This window comes from Neolamprologus brichardi, chromosome 3 (genome assembly GCF_056152115.1).
Source record: "Neolamprologus brichardi isolate AB-2024 chromosome 3, ASM5615211v1, whole genome shotgun sequence".
In the NCBI taxonomy this organism is placed as follows: Eukaryota; Metazoa; Chordata; class Actinopteri; order Cichliformes; family Cichlidae; genus Neolamprologus; species Neolamprologus brichardi.
Window position 1 is genome coordinate 27,126,427 of NC_142106.1, and position 21,796 is coordinate 27,148,222.

The 21,796-nt window shown below is 41.4% G+C and overlaps 1 protein-coding gene across 5 annotated transcripts in view; it reads right to left on the bottom strand.

The window, feature by feature from the left end:
• Positions 1–21,796, bottom strand: part of si:ch211-200p22.4 (phosphatidylinositol-binding clathrin assembly protein) — a 109,338-nt gene that overhangs the window by 66,053 nt on the left and 21,489 nt on the right. For all 5 annotated transcript variants that reach the window (XM_087835533.1, XM_087835547.1, XM_087835538.1 and 2 more), the window contains exon 2: positions 15,373–15,515. In XM_087835533.1, coding sequence (XP_087691659.1) covers positions 15,373–15,515 — 143 coding nt within the window. The remainder of the gene's footprint in view (positions 1–15,372; positions 15,516–21,796) is intronic.

Consider the following 21,796-nt stretch of genomic DNA (forward strand, 5'->3'; position numbering starts at 1 on the left):
GAGGGGTTTTGAGGACATAACTTAATGGTAATGATGTTTTGTGTAACAGTTGATGTTTGTGTGGCTGTTTGTCTTCATTTGAGATAGTTATTTATTTATTTTAAATAGAGCTCTGGTAATACAAGAAGTGCTACACTCCCTTTGTGTCACACCAACCCTCTACATGTCCTTCACTCCGTCCATTAATCTTCTCTGTGGTCTTCCTCCTGCCTGAAGTCCATACATCCCACCTTACCTTTCCTCTCACTGCCTCCTAACATGCCTTCTCCACCCTCCTCCTCTTCCTCTTCCTTGTTTTTGCCCAACAGTAGTGCATTTTCCATCGGCAACCTGCTTGCTTGTCAACAGCACTGGAGACAGTCTGTGTTAACCCAGGCCTTGACTCATCTGATTTGGAAATCTCATTCTTGATTACACGTGTTTGATTTGAAAACATTTTAAGCCGGATTCTCTTCTTGATGCAACACTCCCTATTTATCCAAGCACAAGACTGGCACTAGTAAACTGGCTTGTGACCCTCCGCAAAGCTGCCAACCAACAATTGTTCATTCATATCTGCAGCTCTCTGATCAAATATGGTTTCAAAATGCCACAGACTGTTAGAGCGTCCACATCAATGCCCCACTATTAAATTGTGAACAAGACCCTAAGGTCCTCGTATGGTAAATGGACTGGTTCTTATATAGCGCTTTTCTACTCTGAGCACTCAAATCCACCGTATTTGGGGCAGCAACTACTCCCAGAAGTGCTAATCTCACGCTTGCTATTTCCTACTGTTAGCTTTGATAGCAGTAGCAGTAATTTTACCATAAATCACCCTCTCAAATAGGGATGTCAAACCAGTGAAACCAGTTAAGTTTAACCACACATGGAATCCTTCCGATATCTAAAAAAAAAAAAAAAGTGGCTCAAGTACAATAGTACATCTCAGTTTTTCCACATGATAAAGAAACACTGCTGTAGTAAATGGAAGAAGTCTCTTAGTGTGACTCGCTGGGCTTAAATTGTAAGAAAAATATATGTAAAATTACTAAAGTTCTGCTAGCTCAGTGTTTGCCAATTTCTGGGGTTATTTTTGTATAGACGCACTATAAATCATAGAAATTTCTGTTGTTGATAGTGAAGAATATGGGAAACTGTTATTTAAATGCCCCTCCGCAAATCACTACCATATCGTGGTGGAGGGGTTTGTGTGTCCCAGGGACCCCAGGGGCTATGTTGCCTGGGGGCTTTTGCACCCTGGTAGGGTCTCCCATGGCAAATTGGTCCTGGGTGAGGGACCAGACAAAGAGCGATTCACAAGACCCTTATGAAGAGACTATTGAGGGACCAGTTAACCCTGCCCGGGACAGGGTTACCGGGGCCACGCCCGGGGAGGGTGCCCGAGGGCAAGTGTCTGGTGGCCGGGCCTTACGCAATGGGGCCCGGGCGGGCACAACCCGAAAAAGGGACATGGGCCCATCTTCCTGCAGACCCACCACCCGCAGGAGGCACTGTAGGGGTCGGGTGCAATGTGAGCCGGGCAGCGGCCAGGTGCGGATCCTGCTGGACTGATTCCCGGCTACCAAGACTGGGAGGAGGCCCCGGGGCAGACCCAGGACACGCTGGAGAGATTATATCTCTTGGTGGGCCTGGGAACGCCTTGGCGTTCCCCCCGATAAGCTGGAGGAAGGGGCTGGGGAGAGGGAAAGTTCTGGGCTTCTCTGCTTGGGCTGCTGCCCCTGCGACCCGGCCCCGGATAAGCGGAAGAAGATGGATGGATGGATGTTATTTAAATGTTTATGTAATACTTGGTTACTTCGGTGTAATATGAAGGCCACAGAGGAGCTCTTTGTCACTAGGAAAAGCTGGAAAACGTACAAAGTTTCCAAAGCCCTCCAGCAGGCCAGATTGGAGTTGGGACAATTCTGGCTCAGAAGCCATGTTTGATGCCCCTAAAGCTGAGTCTCTTACTTCACCTCCATGCACATCTTTTTAGCATACATGGACACACCTGCTATGCCTAAGGCTACAGTTGGAAGTGGAATTAAAAAGAAGAAAAAAAATCAGCTCAGCATTATGTCAAATCAATAACCTGAGCCGCTATTGAACAGGGAAAAAAGTGACAAAAAAAATAGATGCAGACACCCCTGGCTGGGAGAATCTCTATTGAGCTCGTTGTAGCCTCCAAGTTTCTGGATGGCTGAATCTGCTGAGCCCAGTAGGAGGGCGGCACACAAACAAAACAAAACACACACACGCCCATTGCTTTCTTCTATTGATCACATAGATGCAGCCAATTTACTTGAGTTGGAAAAACTTGTTTATCTGCCTGAAGGAGCATAAAGAAGTTTGCAGCGCGTGTGTGGGTCACCCTGGAGTTTCCACCTTTTTAAAAAAAAAAAAAAAAAAAGATAGGATGTTTGGGTATAAGAGATAAGCGTGCACACACTATAGTCGTGCACTGCAATCTCTGTCTCTCCACTAATCATCTTTACTGCTGTGCAGGAGGAGCTGATAGGAAGCACATGCGCTGTGACTTTGTTCATGTGTGCATTCAAGCTTTTCAGATTATCACTAGTGACCCCTATTAAGAGTCACGGCGAGCTCTCAAAACGCAACACAAATAACATCCTCCCTCCCCATGATCTTCGACACAGTGCTTGAGTCAGCAGATTTCCACACCTCTCTTTCTGTCGTTCATTTTCCTCCCAGTCCGCACCGTCTCGCTCGGTCAAACGCCCGGCTTTCATAAGAACTCACAACGCCTCACCCTTTTGCTTAAATCTCTGCCACCGTCTGCGTCCTCGCCATCCCAAAGGGTGCTGAGGCACTGTAGTGCTCTAGTGACATCACTAAAACAAATGGGCCGTTCACTATCTAGGACACCAGCGGCGGCGACTTGCAGTGTAACTTTGCACACAAACTGTTTTCTCACTCCCCCCAGATCTCTTTCCATCTCACACACACACACACACACACACACACACACACACACACACACACACACACACACACACACACGCAGGAAAGGGAAAGCGGCGTGTCCTGCAACCATCAGCACTTTCACCGGTGTCCTCGCCAGACCGTCCCCGTCTCCTCTCATGTCCTTAATGACTCTCCCACTTGGCGTCCTCTCTCCCTCCCTCACCTCCCTACTGCCTTTCCTCCTGCACCGTCAATGCCCTCCATCCTACTCCAGCACCCTGTTTTAAAGCACAGAGCCACGGCTCTCCATCCTGATTCCTGATGCACTGAGGTGTAATCAATCAGACTGTAATTTTCCTAGCTGACACTTACAAGTATCCTGCCCTGAAGAAGAAATGATGATGGTAGTATTTTCTGAGTGTGTTGTCCTTGAAAACAAAAAAAAAAAAAGGTTTTCACAGCGGCGTGTTATACAGCACCTTGTGGTCTTGCAAATCTTTGTGCTGTGACATCTCTTGAAGTTGCAAAGAATAACTATGTGGGCTTTCAGAAAGGCTGTTACTCGTGGAAAATATTTAGTGTGACAGGTTTGGGTTGCTGGGGTTTGGATATTGTACTGTGTTTAAGAGAAAAACAAAATGTGGAGAAAGAAAATGCTGCAAAAACTCACCCAGTAAAACTACCTGTTTTTTTGTTTTTTTTTACCTGCACTGTTAGCAAATACCAATAATTCCCAAAGTGCAATAAACAGTGGTTATCCCCTTTGCCTTAAAAGCAAAAAGATCCATAGTTCGAGATCAGGAGGTCACACACACCCAGCCTCAGGGAGGTCATAAGCTAGTGTTTGCCTCGTGACAAGAGGATACACCAACTACTGTGTACACAGTCGTTTTTCTCAGGTAGTTAATAAGAACTTAGGTGTTCCTTTGACGTTTCTTGTGGTTTTAATTAAAACCTCTCAACAACCGAGGTACAGACACTCCCATCTCGCCTTAGGGCAAACAAAATGGAAAAGCCTGCTCTCATTCCAACAAATCAAATACCTGGCGTTTTATCAAAGCCGCTGACTTCTCAGAGGAAAGTCCCGGGGCCCTTTGGGGTCCCATGCTGTGACGCACCAGGTTAGGCAATACTGAGATGGGTCTCTCTTCCAATCTGTCATATATGGCCTTTGGCCTTTTTAACCAGAGCTGCAATCTATTCCCAAACCTGACAAAGTACTTTTAGAGTCGAAACCAGTAACCAAAAGACAAAAGAGATGTAAAAGACAAGTGAATATTACATGAATCAGCAAAATCAAAAGTATGCTGAGTACCAAACACCCCCTCAGGAAACAAACCGCTGTATGCTTGTTCTACCACCCAGCCCCCCTAGAGCATCATGAGTCTTTTAAAAAGAGGACCATCTCATTACCTCTAGTTGTTCAATACTGCTGTGCACAGTCTAAGGCCACAACTAAAGCAGACTTCACACATGCATCTGTCAAGCATCAGTATCTGACACCCTCAGATGGGAACAAGTTGGTAGTAGGATGCCTTTCTGCCTAACCTGGCAAAGTCTTCCTTTTACATAAGTTTGTTATTACCAAGAAATTTTAGAAAAAACTGCTATGATTTGTTGTATCATGGAGTATCATATGTAAGTGTAATACAATATTCATGTGTGATGAAGCACATGCAAAAGTGCTAGAAGAAGCAGACCAGGAGTCACTCCCATGCACAACAACAACCGAGCACAAAGGAAACAACAACCAGACTTTCCAACATTTTCAGTTTTTGTCATCTTAACTTCACTGTCTGCAAAGCTATGTGGAAAATAAAGTTTATTGTAGTTTATTGAACTGTTCCTCATATTGAACTGCATATAAACAAGAGATGGACCGATCCGATATTACGTATAGGTCCGATACTGACCTAAATTACTGGATCCGATATTGGAGAGAAATGAAAAAAAATGTAATCCGATACATTAAATATCACAAAAGCAATGCACAAAACTTGCGACATGGCGTAACTCAGCTCATAACCTTAGCATGTTGGAGCAGTGTGTGTCACGTGATAGAGCGGCTGTGGCGTGCGAGACCTGTTGGAGGTCTGGTTGAGCATTTGGAGCCTCGCTACCAAACTGGCATTTCATCTCCGAGAAAGCTACCCCAGAGAAGTAAAGCAAGTGTGTAAGTTCATCTCTGAATATTTGTAAAGCATTCCCACGTTAAGCTTAACAACCAATATATGGAGCAACTGCCTCTTCTCTTCCCCTCCCTCTCCTGCTGCCACTCCAATCATGAAACTGATCAATGATCAGCTGATCGGCTTTTCTGTCGCAAGTCTGTCTCTTGTTTGTTTTTGGCCCACTTTGCGCCAGAAAGAGGAAACCAGCAGCTGAATAACAGCAGCACGTTTAAGCTTGATAAGTTGTTGTTAGAATTTATTTAATATTACTTTCTACACCAGGATCTTTTTCTACGTAGCTGATGGCTGGTAACTGTGCAGGGGCGGATCTAGCAAAGTTTAGCCAGGGGGGCCGATAGGGCATTAACAGGGAAAAGGGGGCACAAAGAAACACTTTTTCTTATTCTCGTTGAAAATGTCTCGCTTGTAATAAATAATTATCTGAATCTTACACCCAAAGTTTTAATCTGATGTAAAATGTATAGAAGTCCATTACTGTATATAGTAACTATTAAGTCTAATATATACCCTAGTAAGCTATACTACGTTTTCCTTTGGGAAGATACCATCTGTGAAGTCTGCAATTCTGTTGAAGATGTTGAATCTATTTAATTATTGTGGAAAAATAATTTCTTTCTGTGCATTTTTTTTATACACGTGCATTAAATTAAAGTCGATTACGTCGAGTAAGCATCACAAGGCGGAGGGTGGTTCCCTATTTTTTTTTTTTGAGTATGAGTACTTGAGTATGAACTTATAAAAAATGCAGCAAGATATAAAAAAAAAAAAAAAAAACAGTTTTATTGATTAAAAAAATACACTATATCGGATACATATAGGTATCGGCAGATATCCAAATTTATGATATCGATATCGGACATAAAAAAGTGGTATCTCTAATTTTATACACAGTACTATAATGTCCCAAATCCTCACACACGAAACCTTTTTTATCCGCATGCCTGCCTATTTTTTGTGACCACACAGTTTTGCATTACATTGTACAACTATATACACTCCACTGCAGGCAGCTGGAGACCCAGTGGCTAAGTAGTCATTCCTTACGTGGCCACTCGGACCAAGCGGACCATAGCAGGCTCACGGTCTGATCAAGCTTTAACTGATGCTGATGACAACTATTTATTTAGTTTGTTGTGATAACAGTGTGTGGTTTCTCATCAATCGACTGTTTCTAGTGGAGTTTTCACAAACTGAGTATTTACCCATTTGCATAATCACTAAAACACAAAGGATCAAAGAACTGACACAGTAGCTAGCTTACATGCTATGTCACATTGGATAAAGGGTGCATTTGAGTTGTTTTTGGTCATTTTGTGTATACCCAAGAAATATCTTGTTTTAGAATTGCCATGCTATTAAAATGACTGTCTTCATTCAAAATCTTAAAATAAAGTAATCATTATCAGCAACAACTTTAGATCAATAAATGTGGGGAAAAATGTTTTTGGACAATCATTGGCTAGAAATGCTGGGAAAGCTGAGAAATTCAGGTGGATTATGTGTCAGATACCCATTTGAACAAGTGCTTTTGGCCTTTAAAAAGAAAAAAAAATTTTTTAAAACACTGACTTCTATATGACCCTCGACTCGCCATCTCTCTTAAGCACTTGCTTATTCTTGTTCATCTTTCTAACAATTCGTAATTACATGAACATAATTCTCTCTTCTTTATTTTCTCCTATGTCCTTCCTTTCTCTCCATTGAGTTTTATCCTTGATTAGGTGGTGTAAGCATTAAACGCTCCCAGGAGAGACTAACAGCCACCCTGGAGGGAAGAGAGAGGAGGACCGATTGGGAGAGAAGCGATGGAAATTGGCTGTCTCAGCCATTGTTTGGGGTTTCCTGCTGGTTGTTTTTAGTACATATTGGCCCATCATACAAAGGCTTGGAAAGCAGAGGCACAACAACTGAGACCAAAGTCAGACAGGCCTAGGCACACATCAAATCTCTGTCTGTGGTTAATGCTGAATCTAATCTATGTATTTATTAATTAGGAAAGTTCAGACTTTATCTGGCGCTGTGTGAGTGCCTGTCACGAACACCCAGAAGTAGAAACAATGAGGTGGGAGGGAGAAACTCTAAATCCCACAGCTGTGTTTCTGCAAGACATACTCGCAAATTGGCTTTGTAGAGGCACAGAAGTGAAATCGTGATCAAAGATATTGACTGACTCTTGATCGCTTGCAAGATTCAGTGTCACCAGGGAGCGAGTCAGCACAGCTTCTGAGCAAGGCGGAAAAAACTGGAGGTGAATTGAATTGAATGAATATCAATACCCACCACACACGCACACAGAGAAAATGCACTATTACTCTAATCACGATCCAAAAGCCCCCTTCACAAATATGGCGGCTGAGGCAAAGATGAGAAATTAAAAGTTAATTCACCTGCTATTTGCTCCAAATGGTAAATTCCCACATTCGATTTGAAAGCAAGGGCTGAATATATTACCACAGTAAAATGGGCAGCATTTAAAATGGCTGCACCCTACAACGAATGCAACAGCAGACCAAATTTAAATATGCTCAGATATTACTGTCTGCTGATTTACAGTCAGTTGAGCACAGATGCAGAGGAAGGCAAGGCAAACACTTGTAGTATCGATGTACTGCCGAGTTAAAGCAGAAACTACACGTTTTAAATGGTTTATAAATACAAACAAGGTTAAAGTTCTCATATAGAGATTTTCTAATGTAGTTGAGCACTCAACACCACTTTTTCCCCTACAAGCCTCATTCATGCAACACATTCATAATCCCTTACATAAAACTTCCCCCTGAGATAACATGAGATGGCAGCTAAAAGATGCTTAATGACAAGTTCAGAAACATTGTCTTTCTCTACCACCACCTTTATTTATTTTTGCTTCATTCCAGTGTTCCTGCTTCTGTACTCATGAAACATGTCCAATATATATTGTGTTTTATTCATTCATTCATTTATTTATTTATTTGCATGATTTCTGATGTTTAATCTGGCCAATTCATTGAACTGTAACATCTTCAGGTTAGTATGCAGGTAGTTTTAGGTAGTTGCTACCAACAGTGGGTAGATTTCCCGTGTTGTTCTGGCATCATCACAATAATGTTGGCCCAGGATCAATATTGCAACTGACCAATTGCACTTTAAGTCTTAATATTTGTTATATTTCAAAAATTAATAATCAAGTTAGGTTTGCTGTTAGTCAAATTTAGGCTACTCATGTTGGTTTGCTTGTGATCGTTTTCAATAGCTTTAGCTAACTTCTTAGCAAATGCTAACTAAATACTCAGACAACATGATTGGTCAGTTCCGGTCAGTCAGTTGGCCCAATGTTGCGCCTACACTGTGCAAGGAGGGAAAGTTCTAGTCTACCATGAATTACTATCTTTGTTACTGTTGCTTGAACATTTTCATTGGCATTTTTTATTTTTTTAACTTCCCACCCCTCATTCTATTGAGTCCTGCACAACCAGCATCCCTTCAGCATCCTGCTGCCGGTCTTTAACTTCAATTTAATTTATCCAGTATAACTCCAAATCACAACAACAGTCGCTTTAAGGCGCTTTATGTTGTTAGGTAAAGACCCTACAATAATACAAAGAAAACAGAAACCCCTATGACCCTCTTTGGCGACAGTAGGAAGGAAAAACTCCCTTCTAACAGGAAGAAACCTCCAACAGAACCAGGCTCAGGTAGAGTAGGCGGTGAGCATATGAAGCGTGAAAATAGACTATTATTAGCAAGAGAAACACAAGCTATTAGTAACTGTTTGCTTCAGTTACACTTGAAATTATGCTTGGCAACAGCACATTCATTGGCCTGAGCTGCCCAATTATTTTGCTGAAACTTGCTTTTTCTTTGCTTTACCTGTCATTGGGCTGCCGGTTATGTCACACCTAGCAGTGAAATTACGCTAAATTGTAACTGACTCATAAAACCATAGAAAGCATAAAAATGCAACATCACCAATTGATTTGCAAAATCCACTGATGATTGTGCTGTTGTGAAAGCGGATGTGAGGAGTGAGGTGTGGATCAGACTGTGAAACCACACGCTCATTGTTAATGACTTGTCAGCCACAAGTAGTTTTATTCAACATGGACTTGAATGAGCATATCGGACGTGACCGCCATAAGCACTTTCCTGATGAGTTAATGGTCTAAGTCAGAGGTCACATCCTATAGACAATCTTTTTGCAACCGCCGGTATCGCACCGTGAATGTAGTGTGCTTTGAGCTGAATGGTGAGTTGTACATGAGCAATGACTGATCATTGTGTATGAAAAACAAATGTAGTCCCACAAGTAAGAAAGTAGTGCTAGTAGCTAGTTTTTCACAAAAAGATCTCCCCTACAAGAAAAAACGTTTTAATCTCAGTGGAGACCTTACGTGAAGGATTGTAGTACATGTTACTGCAGTGGTTCTCAAAACCACTAATGGACGACGGGGGGAAAAAATGTAGAGTAAAACTAATCAAATTAAATCCTCAGTCACACAAGCCTAGCACCCTGCAGGGGAATTTATTTATTTATTTTTAACTCTCCAACCAGCCAGAGGTGACTGCTGGTTGTCACTTTGGTTGCTAGCAGATTGCTAGCGTTGTCTGTAGTTTTCATGAAATATGCCGGCTTTAAGGATTTCACTAGTGCTTCTTGGGTAGTTTAGTGGTGTTTGCAGCTAAGTCAGCGCCTTGCATCCAAAGCCACCGTGTTGACTGAGGCAACGTGCGACCAACCAAAGCAACCTAAAGGAGGGTTTTGGTGCAGCAAAGTATACCTCTTTGCAACCAATTTCACTCAAGCCACTACTTGTCAGGGAAACACATTATTCCCATAGTGACCAGACCAGCGGTTGCCAGATGATTGCAGACTGGTCTGTGCGCTTGTGTAACTGGAACTTATATGCAACTTTTTTTCTTTTTTCTTTCTTTTTTTTTAAAAATATGGCAACTTTGCAAACACATTTATCTCCAGTGAATTGCTGGACTGGGTGTGGTCCAAATGGAAAAATGTTATCTTATCACAAATCACTGTTATGCTGGCACCATTTAAAAAAGTAAAAAGAAAACCCAAACAATATTGTTTTCTATGTATGTTTTTAAACTTCCAATCATTTTATTTAGCAAAAGTATTAATAAGCCGACGATCTGATATCCCCGTGTTGGTGTTGTTCCCTCGTCATCATAAACAATGTTATTCCTGACGTCATCCGCAACTTTGAAAAAAACAAACGCCTTCAAAAAATCTACTTCACTTGCGAGAAGAGAAACCGCCTCTGTAAGGACAATATGTATAATGCTTACCGTTTATTAAAGAAAAGTATCCTGAAATGCAAAGAATTCAAGTTCCTGGATGGGCGGACAGAAGCGGTTTCTCTTCTCCCAAGTGAAGTAGATTTTTTTAAGGCTGTATTTTCAAAGTCACAAAAGGGGGACGTCACAACAACGTGATTGGTCACTTGCAATGTTGAACCTGGAACAACATTTATTATGATGATGTGGGAACAACACCGACACAAGGATATGAGATCATCCATTAATAAGCACAGCACAGAGTACCTGGGAGACTAAATAATGCCCCCGAAAAAACCCAGACAGATGCAATTATTTTGGGATTAGCAGTTCTTTAAAACCAAGGAAATTACTTTTCAGGGTGAAACCTACATGATGTCATTTCCTTTTACATCAAGACTCACACCACTCGTCACGATCTTCACTATGAGATCGTTCGTTAGAAGCCGAACGTGGCCATCTTTAGTGTGCCAGACAAGCTGCAAGTGCTCAGCAGTGTTGATCTGAAGGGGAATGTACAGTCTATTGACCCCAATTCTGTGGGTCTTTGGTTTCTAATTTTACGGCCAGATTTCTCTCAGCTCTGACTGAAATGGATGGGACGACCATGAGGGAGCAGGGACACCTGGCCGCTGAGCCCTAGTCAGCACCAGTGTCCTGACAGGTCTGATGAATGCAGGCTGATGAGTACACAGTCTTGTCTCTACTACAGCCAGAAGCCTCGCTCCACGGGGCTAAAGCAGGAGGAGTGCATCTCCCTACTATTAGCGATTCGGTGCATCACTCTTATTTTACACATTTAATGACCTCTCAACAAGATAGTACAGGCAAAGCTAATCTAAAGAAAACATAATGCATTAACTAGTCTTTACATGCAAACACAAAAAGATGATGCCTATTACTTCAGTATTATGGCTCCATGATGGATTGGGGACAATGAAAAGGTGGAAAGACAGTAATACAAAGCTATATCAGAAAGATTCATTAGACTTTTTTAAATATGCCACAGCAGAAATAAACACAGGAAGAAACACTGACTGCAAGCTCTTCGTTAGTAACACAGAAATTAGAAACTAGTGTGGTGCTGCTATCACTGTAGGTGAGACGTCAACATCAAACGGGTTCCTTCTGACAGCGACAGCTCCGAGATAAATCAGCCTACAGTTCGGGAATACCTCTAAACCGCTTCCTGCTGCTCTGCAGTGACCTACTTAGCATGATTTGATTTATCAGAAATGTTGCAGGAATTTCCACAGCTTGAGCAATCAAACAGGATGGAGGTACCTGCTGATGTCTCTCTTAACTAAGGTCTTGACTTATTCTTATTTTTTTTAGTGTGTCAGTTTGTCTCTGCTGCACTGGTGCTGTCAACGCAACAGTTAATTCTGGAGTATTGTGACTAATGCTCTCAACCTAAAATACTGCTAGTCAGGAAGAGGTTTCTAGCAAAACACCAAAAATGCAATTGCCTCACTCCCAAGTCTTCCTCATTTTTCAGAGGAACTTTAGATTGGTGCAATCAAACAATGCACCTCCAACAGGAAATGTTATGTAATGTGGACAAAACTGATCTTGGCAAAACAAGGAAGCGATGCTTCCCTATACTGACTGATATTGAAAGGAATGCGGTGCAGGGAGTGTCGGCGTTTGGGAGTGTTTGTGTACAAGTGCATGGTATTTTTTTTGATCCTACAGTACACAGTGTATTTGCAAACAAGCTTAACTACCCACCATTTCATAGCCGACTGTTATCTACTTATATCTGATGGATGAAAAATGACAACAATCCACAGAGCGGCTTGCTCTTTTAGAGGAATCATTCGACATTTTAGAGAATTTCCTCATTTTCGTATTCTTAGCGAGAGTTAGTGGAGATTTATGTCACTTTGGCGTTTGCACAATAAATGTGAGTAAGCGGCGTGCTAGCTTAGCTTTCACAAAAAACAGGAAAAAGGGGAACCAACTATTCCGCCTCTGTCCAAAGTTAATCTACCAAAGCTCCCAAATTATCGCTACGCAAAAACATTGCATAACAGCAACAGACTGAGAGCTAAGCTAATAGCCTGGAAGCAAAACGTTTACATTTCCTAAACCAGGAGCGTGCAACATAAGGTCCGAGGCCAGAATTGGTCCAGCAAACACTCCAGTTTCACCCACTGTATAAGGGAGAATATAGATTTTCTTACATTTAACTGTATGATCATAGGTTTTAAAGCTGTTCTAATGGAAAAGACCCCTCACCCCTACACCAAAATAATTAAGTGATAGACAGCTAAATGATAGAAAGGTTCCTTTTTTTCCACCATCTACTACTCAATTCAGAAAAGTTGCATTCAGCATTATGAAACTAGCAGGAAGCATCAGGCAGGAGTTACGGCCAGCTTTTGGTGCAGCACTGGTGTCTAAATAGCTTTCCACCAATGCAGAGGGAAGGATTATAAGTATTTAACCATAGCAGAGGCAGAGTCGCTTTTGTGTGCAGTCCTTCTACAAGCCAACAACATCATCACCTCTGGGCATAGAGAAAATCTTAGGTCAAAGACCGACAATTTTAAAGGTTGGTGTGAAACGGAAAGGTAAAAACCACAGCAGAGTTCACCACAAAGAAGGAGAAACTGCACTGGGTGTGACTTCCAGAGAACCACTGTTATTAATGATAACCACAACCGCCAAATGAACCTCATGCAGCGCTCCACTGCTATTTACTGCAAATGTGCAAGCTACTTGCAGCAAAAACAGCGATGAGACACAAACACACAGTGTCATGAACTATTATGCAGCACTGTATGCAATCTGTGTAATGCATCTTATGCAACAACCAGAATTTGCACTGCATGCATCAACAACAAAGGTGACTTGCATGCTTTTACCTGCCTCGGTTTTACACATTTTCTTTGTGCCATTACAGGATTTAATGATTGCTTAATTCAATAACAGAACATTTCACAGAAGCAAGTATCTTGGATTATGTCAGATGGTGAAGAAGTTTGTCAAGCGAACCAACAGTTCCGCTCGCATAATGTTGCTAGAGATAAACAAGATCTGGTTAGGTAACCAGCTGTGACTTTTGTACACTGCATGAATTTAAAAGTGGTTGCATAGTTCTATTACCATCTATAAGATGAATATATTTACTACATAAGTAAATAAGTGACCTCTTTTTTCACAAAGAGGAAAAAAACCCAAAAAACAACACTTTTACCTGGACAAAGGGTTGTAGTACATGTTATGGCAGTGCTTCTCAAAACCATTACTGGATGACCAGGGAAAAAAAGTAAAGTTAAGGCCTCAATCACACAGCCCTGGAAACTGACCCCTTAGCAACTGCAGGTTACTAGGGGGGAAAAAGTGCATTCCCTGTCCAGCTGGTGAGGTAAAAAGCTGCACTGTTGCTAGCAGATTACCCATGTCTGCTGTAGTTTGCATGACACGTATCAACTTGCAGGGTTTTGCTACCGCTTGTCGGGTAGTTTAGTGGTGTCAGCAGCCTAGTTGGCGTCTGGTATGCAAAGCTACCATGGTGACCGAGGCAATGTGCTAGCAACCAAAGCAACCTCAGGGAGGGTTTTGGTGCAGGAAAGTAAACCACTTTGCAAGTAATTTCACTCCAGAGACAGCAGCAATCAGTGATCGCTGATCACTGCGGGTGGTCACAATCAGTCAGTTCTGACTGATTGTGACCCCCCGCAGTGATCAGCGGTTGCCAGATGGTCGACAACTGGTCTCATACAGATAGATCAACATCTCCAGCAGCTGGACTGAGAGTGATAAGTTGGAAAAATTACAAACTTAACACAAGAAGTGAAGATTTTGTCACGGTAACAAGCCTTCTTGGCAAAAATCCTATACTGTTGGATAGCCCGTTTATTTCCCTAGCTCCTTAGCAAGGTAGAGCCATTCGTGCATCACTAGCAGTAAAGCAAAATGCTTTTTTTTTAACTCCTTAAAAGCATCGCTGCAGCACATTCAAGGACAGAGCCTGGTCAGCACTCTCTGTGGGGCTTTTTCAGTAAGTAACAAACACACAACACTAGCAGTCGAGATTACAAGTTCTAGTTTTAATAATGTTTATGTTAACTGCCGCCATCGGCTGCTCCAACTTTCCAAGTCTGAAGTCTGACGGGGTTCAGTTGAAAATTCCAACTTTCAATTTGGAATTGAACCTACCATTGGGGTTAGGGTTAAAGTCAATCAATAATGATGACTTAGACTGCTTAGTAAAATAAATACAATAAGAGAGGAGAACATGGCCCAAAAAAGCAAAAATAGGTAAATAAATAGACTTGAGGATATTTAAACAGAAAAAACAGGAGAAGCTCAGTAAATAAGCTCTAAATAAAATAATACCAAGTTAAAAGCTCAGTATTGTACATTAAGTGGTTCACTAAGTAAAAATCTTAATAAAATAAACACAGATCTCCCTATTAAAATCTGTACTGCTGCATATAAACTGACATTTTGTGTACACGGGTCCTTATCAGACCTCATCATAATTAATGAAAAAAAAAAAAGTTCTCATGAACAAAGAAAGGGTTGCTTGGGCTTTCATTTCAGATTTGTCTTTGAATGCCAGCAAACCCATGGAGAGACCCAGCTGAGTTATTCTTCCTGCTTCCAAGCATGTTTTTTTATGAAGTTAAATTATTTGATTATTCTTTTGCTTCCATCCTCGTCCCCCATCAAGCCTCTGGCTGAGCTAATTAATTTCTCAGCGCTCCACAGCTACTTCAATCACTCACGCCTCTTGTCCAATATATACATCCTCAGTTACTGTGCATGCTGTTTACGTCCCATACGGGTCGGCCACCCTCCCACTCCGCTGATGTTGATCACAATGCACAGACATGAATAAAAGACTTTTTAAAATCTGTGTATGTTCGGATTTATGAGTGTGTGGGTTGAGACAGGGTTGAGTAATAGTATCTCTTATTGATGTAGCTTGCTCTGACTGCCCTGGAGGGCTTTTGTTTGTGTCAGTATGTGTGTGTGTGATGTCTCCTACCTCGTTGCCGTACATCATGAGGTGGTGGGTGGTGATAAGAGCTTTGAAGACCACCACCCAGCTGGAGTTGGCTGTGCGCTCAAACAGCGTGTCCGCCAGCTGGGGAATGTTCACGTTCATCTCATTGGTGCAGTGGATCAGATCTGGCCAGGACACAAAAAAAACAAAAAAACAAAATGAGAGAAGAAGACAGACTTACACAAGAGAACAGAACAAAGAGCAGTGATGAGAAGCTTTTAAAGATAACCCTGACTGACACAACACCAAATTACTTTTCACACACAGAGAGAGAGAGAAAAAAAAAATGCAGACGCACACACAGCAAGGACCAACAAACACAGAGCACGAATTTCATCTGAATTCTTAAGCGAAAGAAGTGTGAAGGACAGGTGCTACCCACAGAACAATTTCTTGTCTTCTTTTGACTCTTACTCTGCTGCACCTTCTCTCTCTCTCTCTCTCTCTCGCTCACAGAAGTTCATGTGTCATTCATTCACCCAACCTGGAGGAAAACTGAACCTTCGAGTGTATGACTGTCAAAATATAATAAAAAAAAACAAACTGGCAAATCTCAGAAATAATCTCAAAATAGGTCTTTTACAGTATATAGTGTTACATCACTGCTTTAACTTTCCACCAAAGTCTGGCATTAGATTTTTATAATGAGGCAATTTTTTGTTAGAGTTTAATGTTAATTAAATGTTAACTTTCATTAAATACTCCAGTAATGTGAACATTATTCATGGAGGTGTGGGATTATCTTTGCAGGTTAAGTCTGTGCAATACTGGTATCATCAGGGTTCAACATAACAAACATATGTTGGACAAGTTGACCAACCAGCTGCTGTTTTTTTTTTCTTAAAAAAAATATGTAAACAGTATTTCCACAGATCGGTTCACCTTTCACGGGTACTGGGTGAAATGAACCATCACGAATTAGTGTGTTTTTCTTACACCACAGGGTAGTAGTAAGGGTAGTAATATACTACAGTATTTTCACATTAAAATAAAACAGCATGTTCAGAAAGTTTAAGTGTCAAGAAAAGTGATCTTTCTAGCCGTTTTCATCCACCACACAGACACAGACAGCACAAGCAAATGAAGAAGCAGCTAAAATCAAAGCTGTCTGTGTACAGGTAAACTTCTTAGGTCTCTCAATTTGGCATTTCTCATAACCTTTGCTGCAGGCTGTGGCAGGCATGATGTCTCTTTCTAGCAGCAAGACATGCGGCGGGTGAGGGGCACAGCATTCACTCCTCCTTTAGCTACACATTTCTTTCTGAAAACCCTCCCAAGAAAATTATGGTATATTTTAGAGATTAAGTTAGTTTATTATATAAAGTAATTCAAAAGGGTTTTTTGGGCCAGTGAAAGTCTGATCTACTGGCGCAGTGAGGAAAAAACAAATTCTATGTTGAACAGCTAAGAGGCAGGAGACTATAAGACTGCCTTAAAGGACCCAGGAAAAAACAGGTGTGTTGGCAGGTATGACTAAATTAGCAAAATCCAAACTGTACAGGGATGATTAGGGATGGTTGTGATTTGTGAATATTTAAATAGCTGTTAAATTAATAACTCAAGTTTCAACGCTTGTTTCATATAAATTTGTACTTGATTTTTGGGAGATGATAATAATAATACGTCTATTAAAACTGCAAAAACAGAAGAAAAGCTTTCTATGTAACAGGTGTCTGACCTGGGAAGCATGTGTGGCATGAGGAAACTAGATGCTTTTATATAAAAGGAGAAACATCCACACAGATTTAAAAAGCCCTTCAAAAAATAAAATCAAACAAACGAGTCCCAGAGCAAGCTCTGCCAGGGAAAGCTACCACATCAAATGTAGTTTATGTTAATTTATGCCATTTTAATTTACATTGTTGCCATCTGGAAGTGATTTCTTGTTGTGCACCTCTTAATTTTTGTAACCTGGCATGCTCAGCGTGCACGGACGAGTTGAAGACATGAGTGTATGATTATGTTGGTCTTTACCAGCATTTCAATGATACCTCAGTACAGGTGCTCAGAGTGCCGTTTCTTAAATTTGTAAATTCTGTAACATATTGTATTATTTAATTAGTTCAGTCTGTTACTGTCTTGGAGCAACTGTAACCCACATAATTTTCCTTAGGGATTAATAAAGTATTCTGATTCTGATTAAAAGAGACAACAGCCTACGCAACCACTAATGTGTTGAACATAAACTAGTTTATAATTTTCACACACACACACACACACACACACACACAAAGAGTTACTCCAGGAAGAGAAGAGCACCAACTTTTTCTTGTTTAGCTGCTTCAAACCCTTAAAATATGCACTTTTTTTTTACCACTTTAGAGAAAACAGGAAACTGACAGACGCCCTAGATTTATTTATTTATTTATTTTTTAAACAAAGAATAAATAAAAGGTGCTTATTGAGCTAGGGATGTTTCCCCCATTGCATAAAATCCTCTTTAGCTTTTACTTCATCCCAAGAGATGCCTAATATGATCTGACCAGAACCTAACAGCTTGGCCCCACCTTGCTGTTCCTAGCCCTTTAAATGGAGATCGATTTGAAGGTCTTCTAGCTTATTACACAGATTCAGTGTCTCCGCTCGCCGTGTGCAACGCCCTCAGCGAGCCTCTGGAGCACAAACATCAATACAGACACACACGGTTAAATTGATCATTCACACCAGATATCAGGGTGTTTTCTGTTTCATTTCTCTGGCGTCCTCAACCACTTTCATTCCTTCGCCTCTCTCTCGCCATCTTTTATTCTTCACCGCAGGACGTTATGAGCTGCCGGCTCACACACCTGGTAACTACGGAAACAGCTTCTCATTAAACTACTCGAGGACTGTAGCGGGAGAGACTCCCGACGGGAAACTTCATCACCATAATCAGGTGTGCATGCGCACGTGCACGAGCGCGTGCCTTCATTCAATGAAGAATCATACCTTCACTCACTTAACCCATCATCTCCCTCAAGTACTCACACACACACTTACAGTAACATTCCACAGCAGACTCCCAAGTCCCGTATCAATCATTCACTCAACATGCTACCTCTCCCACTTACCCCCTCACACACACACACACACACACACACACACACCAAGCAGTCTGCTATGCGGTCAATACAAATGAGAGTAGAATAATGTAACACAGCACAGCTGCATTTAGCCAAACAGAACAACATTTAGTGTCTAACAGAGTGCAGCTGGACTGAAAACGCTCTCACAGCCAGTCTCACCTTGCCTTTCTGTCTCTCTGCATCCCCCCACCCCACCTCCCACTGCACCGCTGCATGACATTATGACTGGAAACAATATCTCTGAACTGGAAGCGGGCACCGAAAGCGACTGGTGTCTTTGTTAACGAATTAGTCTCCTTGCTGCTCTGTCTTTCTTTATTATTGCTGCTGCTACCTTGTGTTTCTCTTTTTTTTTTCCCCCCCATCTGTCCATCTCGCCTTCTTTTTTAGCAGAGCTCATGTTTTTTCATTAGGTCTGGAGTGGTGTGAGAGAAACAGAGAGAACTAAGAGAAGGACTGATTAGGTCTGTGGGGACGCTCGTGCATGAGTGTGTACGTGTGTGAGTGATAATTTAAAAGAGGGTACATGTGCTGACTTAATCAGCCAGAGTGGAAAGCATTAGATGCCACTGATCCCAGACCGGCGAGAGACAGAGAGAAAAGGGACGGCGAGGCAATTGAGACAAACATATGGCTGAGAAATGAAGATAAAAAAAGAGAGGAAGACGAGGTAAAGAGAAGGAGACACGAGCAGATGTGACGAGAGATCAAGAGTCCTACAGAGAGGTATAAAGAGGAAACGGATGAAAAGTGATGAAGAATAGGGGGACGAGAAGAAGAGATCGATAAATGAAATGAGATTATGAGACGCGAGACATGAGTGTCTCTTCATCCAGACAATTTAGAAGAATCCACACACAGCTCAACAAGCTGCTCGCCTCGCTTTATCTCTGCAGCAGAAACGCGGCTGGGGATGCAATTTTTTCTTCTCCCCCGCAAGCACACCCCGGAGCAATTATTCTGACCGCAAATGGAAAAATACATAAGTTTGAGTCTATCATCCCTCAACGGCAAGGCTAAGACCAACATGTCAGCGTCCTACAAGCAATTACCTGCTCAACAGTTTCATAACAAACATAGCCTGGCTAATTGGCGCCCACACATTACAAGATGAGGACAGAGGACTGAAGCAGTCTGTGTACGAGAGCGCATTATACAATGTCAGAAGTCTCATTACAAGTGTACTTTAAAAGCTGGGTCTGTAGAGACTAAAGTGGCCGGTTCTGTGTTAGGTTAGCCAAGTATTGGTTATTCATTATGCTGAGCACTTCAGCGTTCCTTACTCATTTAGACTCACCACAAACGGCATGAAAGATTGACATAGCCACCCTAAAGTCACCTACTTGCTTAAAAAAAATGGCCTTTTGGTTGCCATAACATAAGTTCTGTATTTTTTATTTTTTTTTTTTTATAAAGAGGTTAAAGATCTGCTTTTATCTGACACTAGAGACAAGCAACAGACTTAAGCCGCTTTCACTCATCATGCATCACTCAGAAACCGACCGTTAGTTACTAGCAGAAATTTTACCGTCCAGTTGCCTAATATAACTATTATCAGGCCATACTTTAATCAACCTTATCATGGGCACTGATCGCTATCATTGTGTGCCTTTTGTACCATCTTCCTTCCCTCACCCCAAACTGGTCACAGCAGATGGCTGTCTGGTTCTGCTGAAGGTTTCTTAATGTTAAAAAGGGATTTTTTTTCTGGTTCCCACTGTTAACTCGTTCTTGCTCAAAGGGGGTTGTGCGATTGTCTTCTCTGGATTATTGTAGGATCTTTAGCTTAAAATGTCAAGCACCTTGAGGTGGCTGTTGTGATTTGGTGCTATATAAATACAATTAAATTGAAAATTGAATTTGGATTGGTAGTTGCTTCAGTCATTCACTTCAAAGTTAAGAAAAGTTCATTTCATCACAGACTTTGAGGTCTCTCGTCACTGTGATGCATCTATGATTACACTCCCCAAATCTGAAAGGCAAGCAAAGAGGCTTTGGTTTTAGCCAGGGGTAGGCAACTCCAGGCCTCAAGGACCGGTGTCCTGCAGATGTCCTTGATCCAACACAGCTGATTTAAATGGCTAAATTACCTTCTCAACATGTCTTGAAGTTCTCCAGAGGCCTGGTAATGAACTAATATTCTGATTCAGGTGGGTTGACCCAGGGTGATATCTAAAACCTTCAGGACACCGACACTTGAGGCCTGAAGTTCAATACCCCAGGTCTTAGGTCGTTACCATTGGCTAACATCAGAGTGGTCTCTTCAAGCTTTCTAATTTTTTTTAAATTGTTTGCATCAAAAACATAAAAATAAAGCTTTAATCTTTTACTTAAATCATTTAGTCTTATATTTTAGTATCGAGGCAGAGTTTGACCCATACTTGACCTCTGTTTGCCTGCCACTCACATCCCAGCAGGCGAGTTTAGCTCCTCAAGAATCAGACCAGAAACATCAGTGATGCAGTAGCTCAAGGTCTGTCCCAATCCACAGGTTATTTCTCATAAAATGACAAAGGTGTCCTTGACCTTGGTCACAGTTTGGGTGAAGGCTCATTAGGAGATCCCCTTATATAAGTGATTAAATTCTGGCATGAGCTCATCAGTCCTTAAGCAGGTTAAGCAAAACATCACAAGAACTAGGATTTTTTTTTAAGTTTCACTAAGGCTTAAAATAGAGCTTTGCCCATCAAAAGGCCAAAACAGTTATCTGCCTTAAGTACATGGATATGAATCATACTAGTAAGCCCCCAAAGGCTCCGTCTGAACCTTTCAAGCAAGCTATAATATTTCTCAAATAATTCTATGAAAAAAAGAAGAAGAAAAAAATCCCCAAAAAGACACAAAACAGCCCAAACACAGTGAAAAAGGTCCACTTGAGCAGTGGTGAGGCCTGTAAGGACACGTGTCAATCAACACAGCCACGCCCCGAACTGCAATAATAAATTATTTACCCTGCTTAGAGTTAATATAAAAAGGGGAACTTAATCATAAGGCATTTTTGTACCAGTCTGTAAACATGCTTTTCAGTGCTGTAAAAGTTACCATTTTATTACATTAAGGAAGAAAGCAGTCATCTGTTGCAGCCCTAATTAACTGACAGGAAGAGGAAGTGACTCTCAGCTCCAAACAATTTGTGTGAGGAATGAATGCCCAGCCTAATTTTGAAGCTGACATACAGAAAAAGAAGGAAGACGTCTGTGATAACCTGATGGTAGCTGCACCTCAGACACAAAGTAATAAATAGAAATAAATAGAATTTTTTTTAAATCTGACTAAAACACTCTTTATTCTGATAATACAGGATTATAAGCAAAAAAAAAAAAAAAAGACTCATTTTAAGT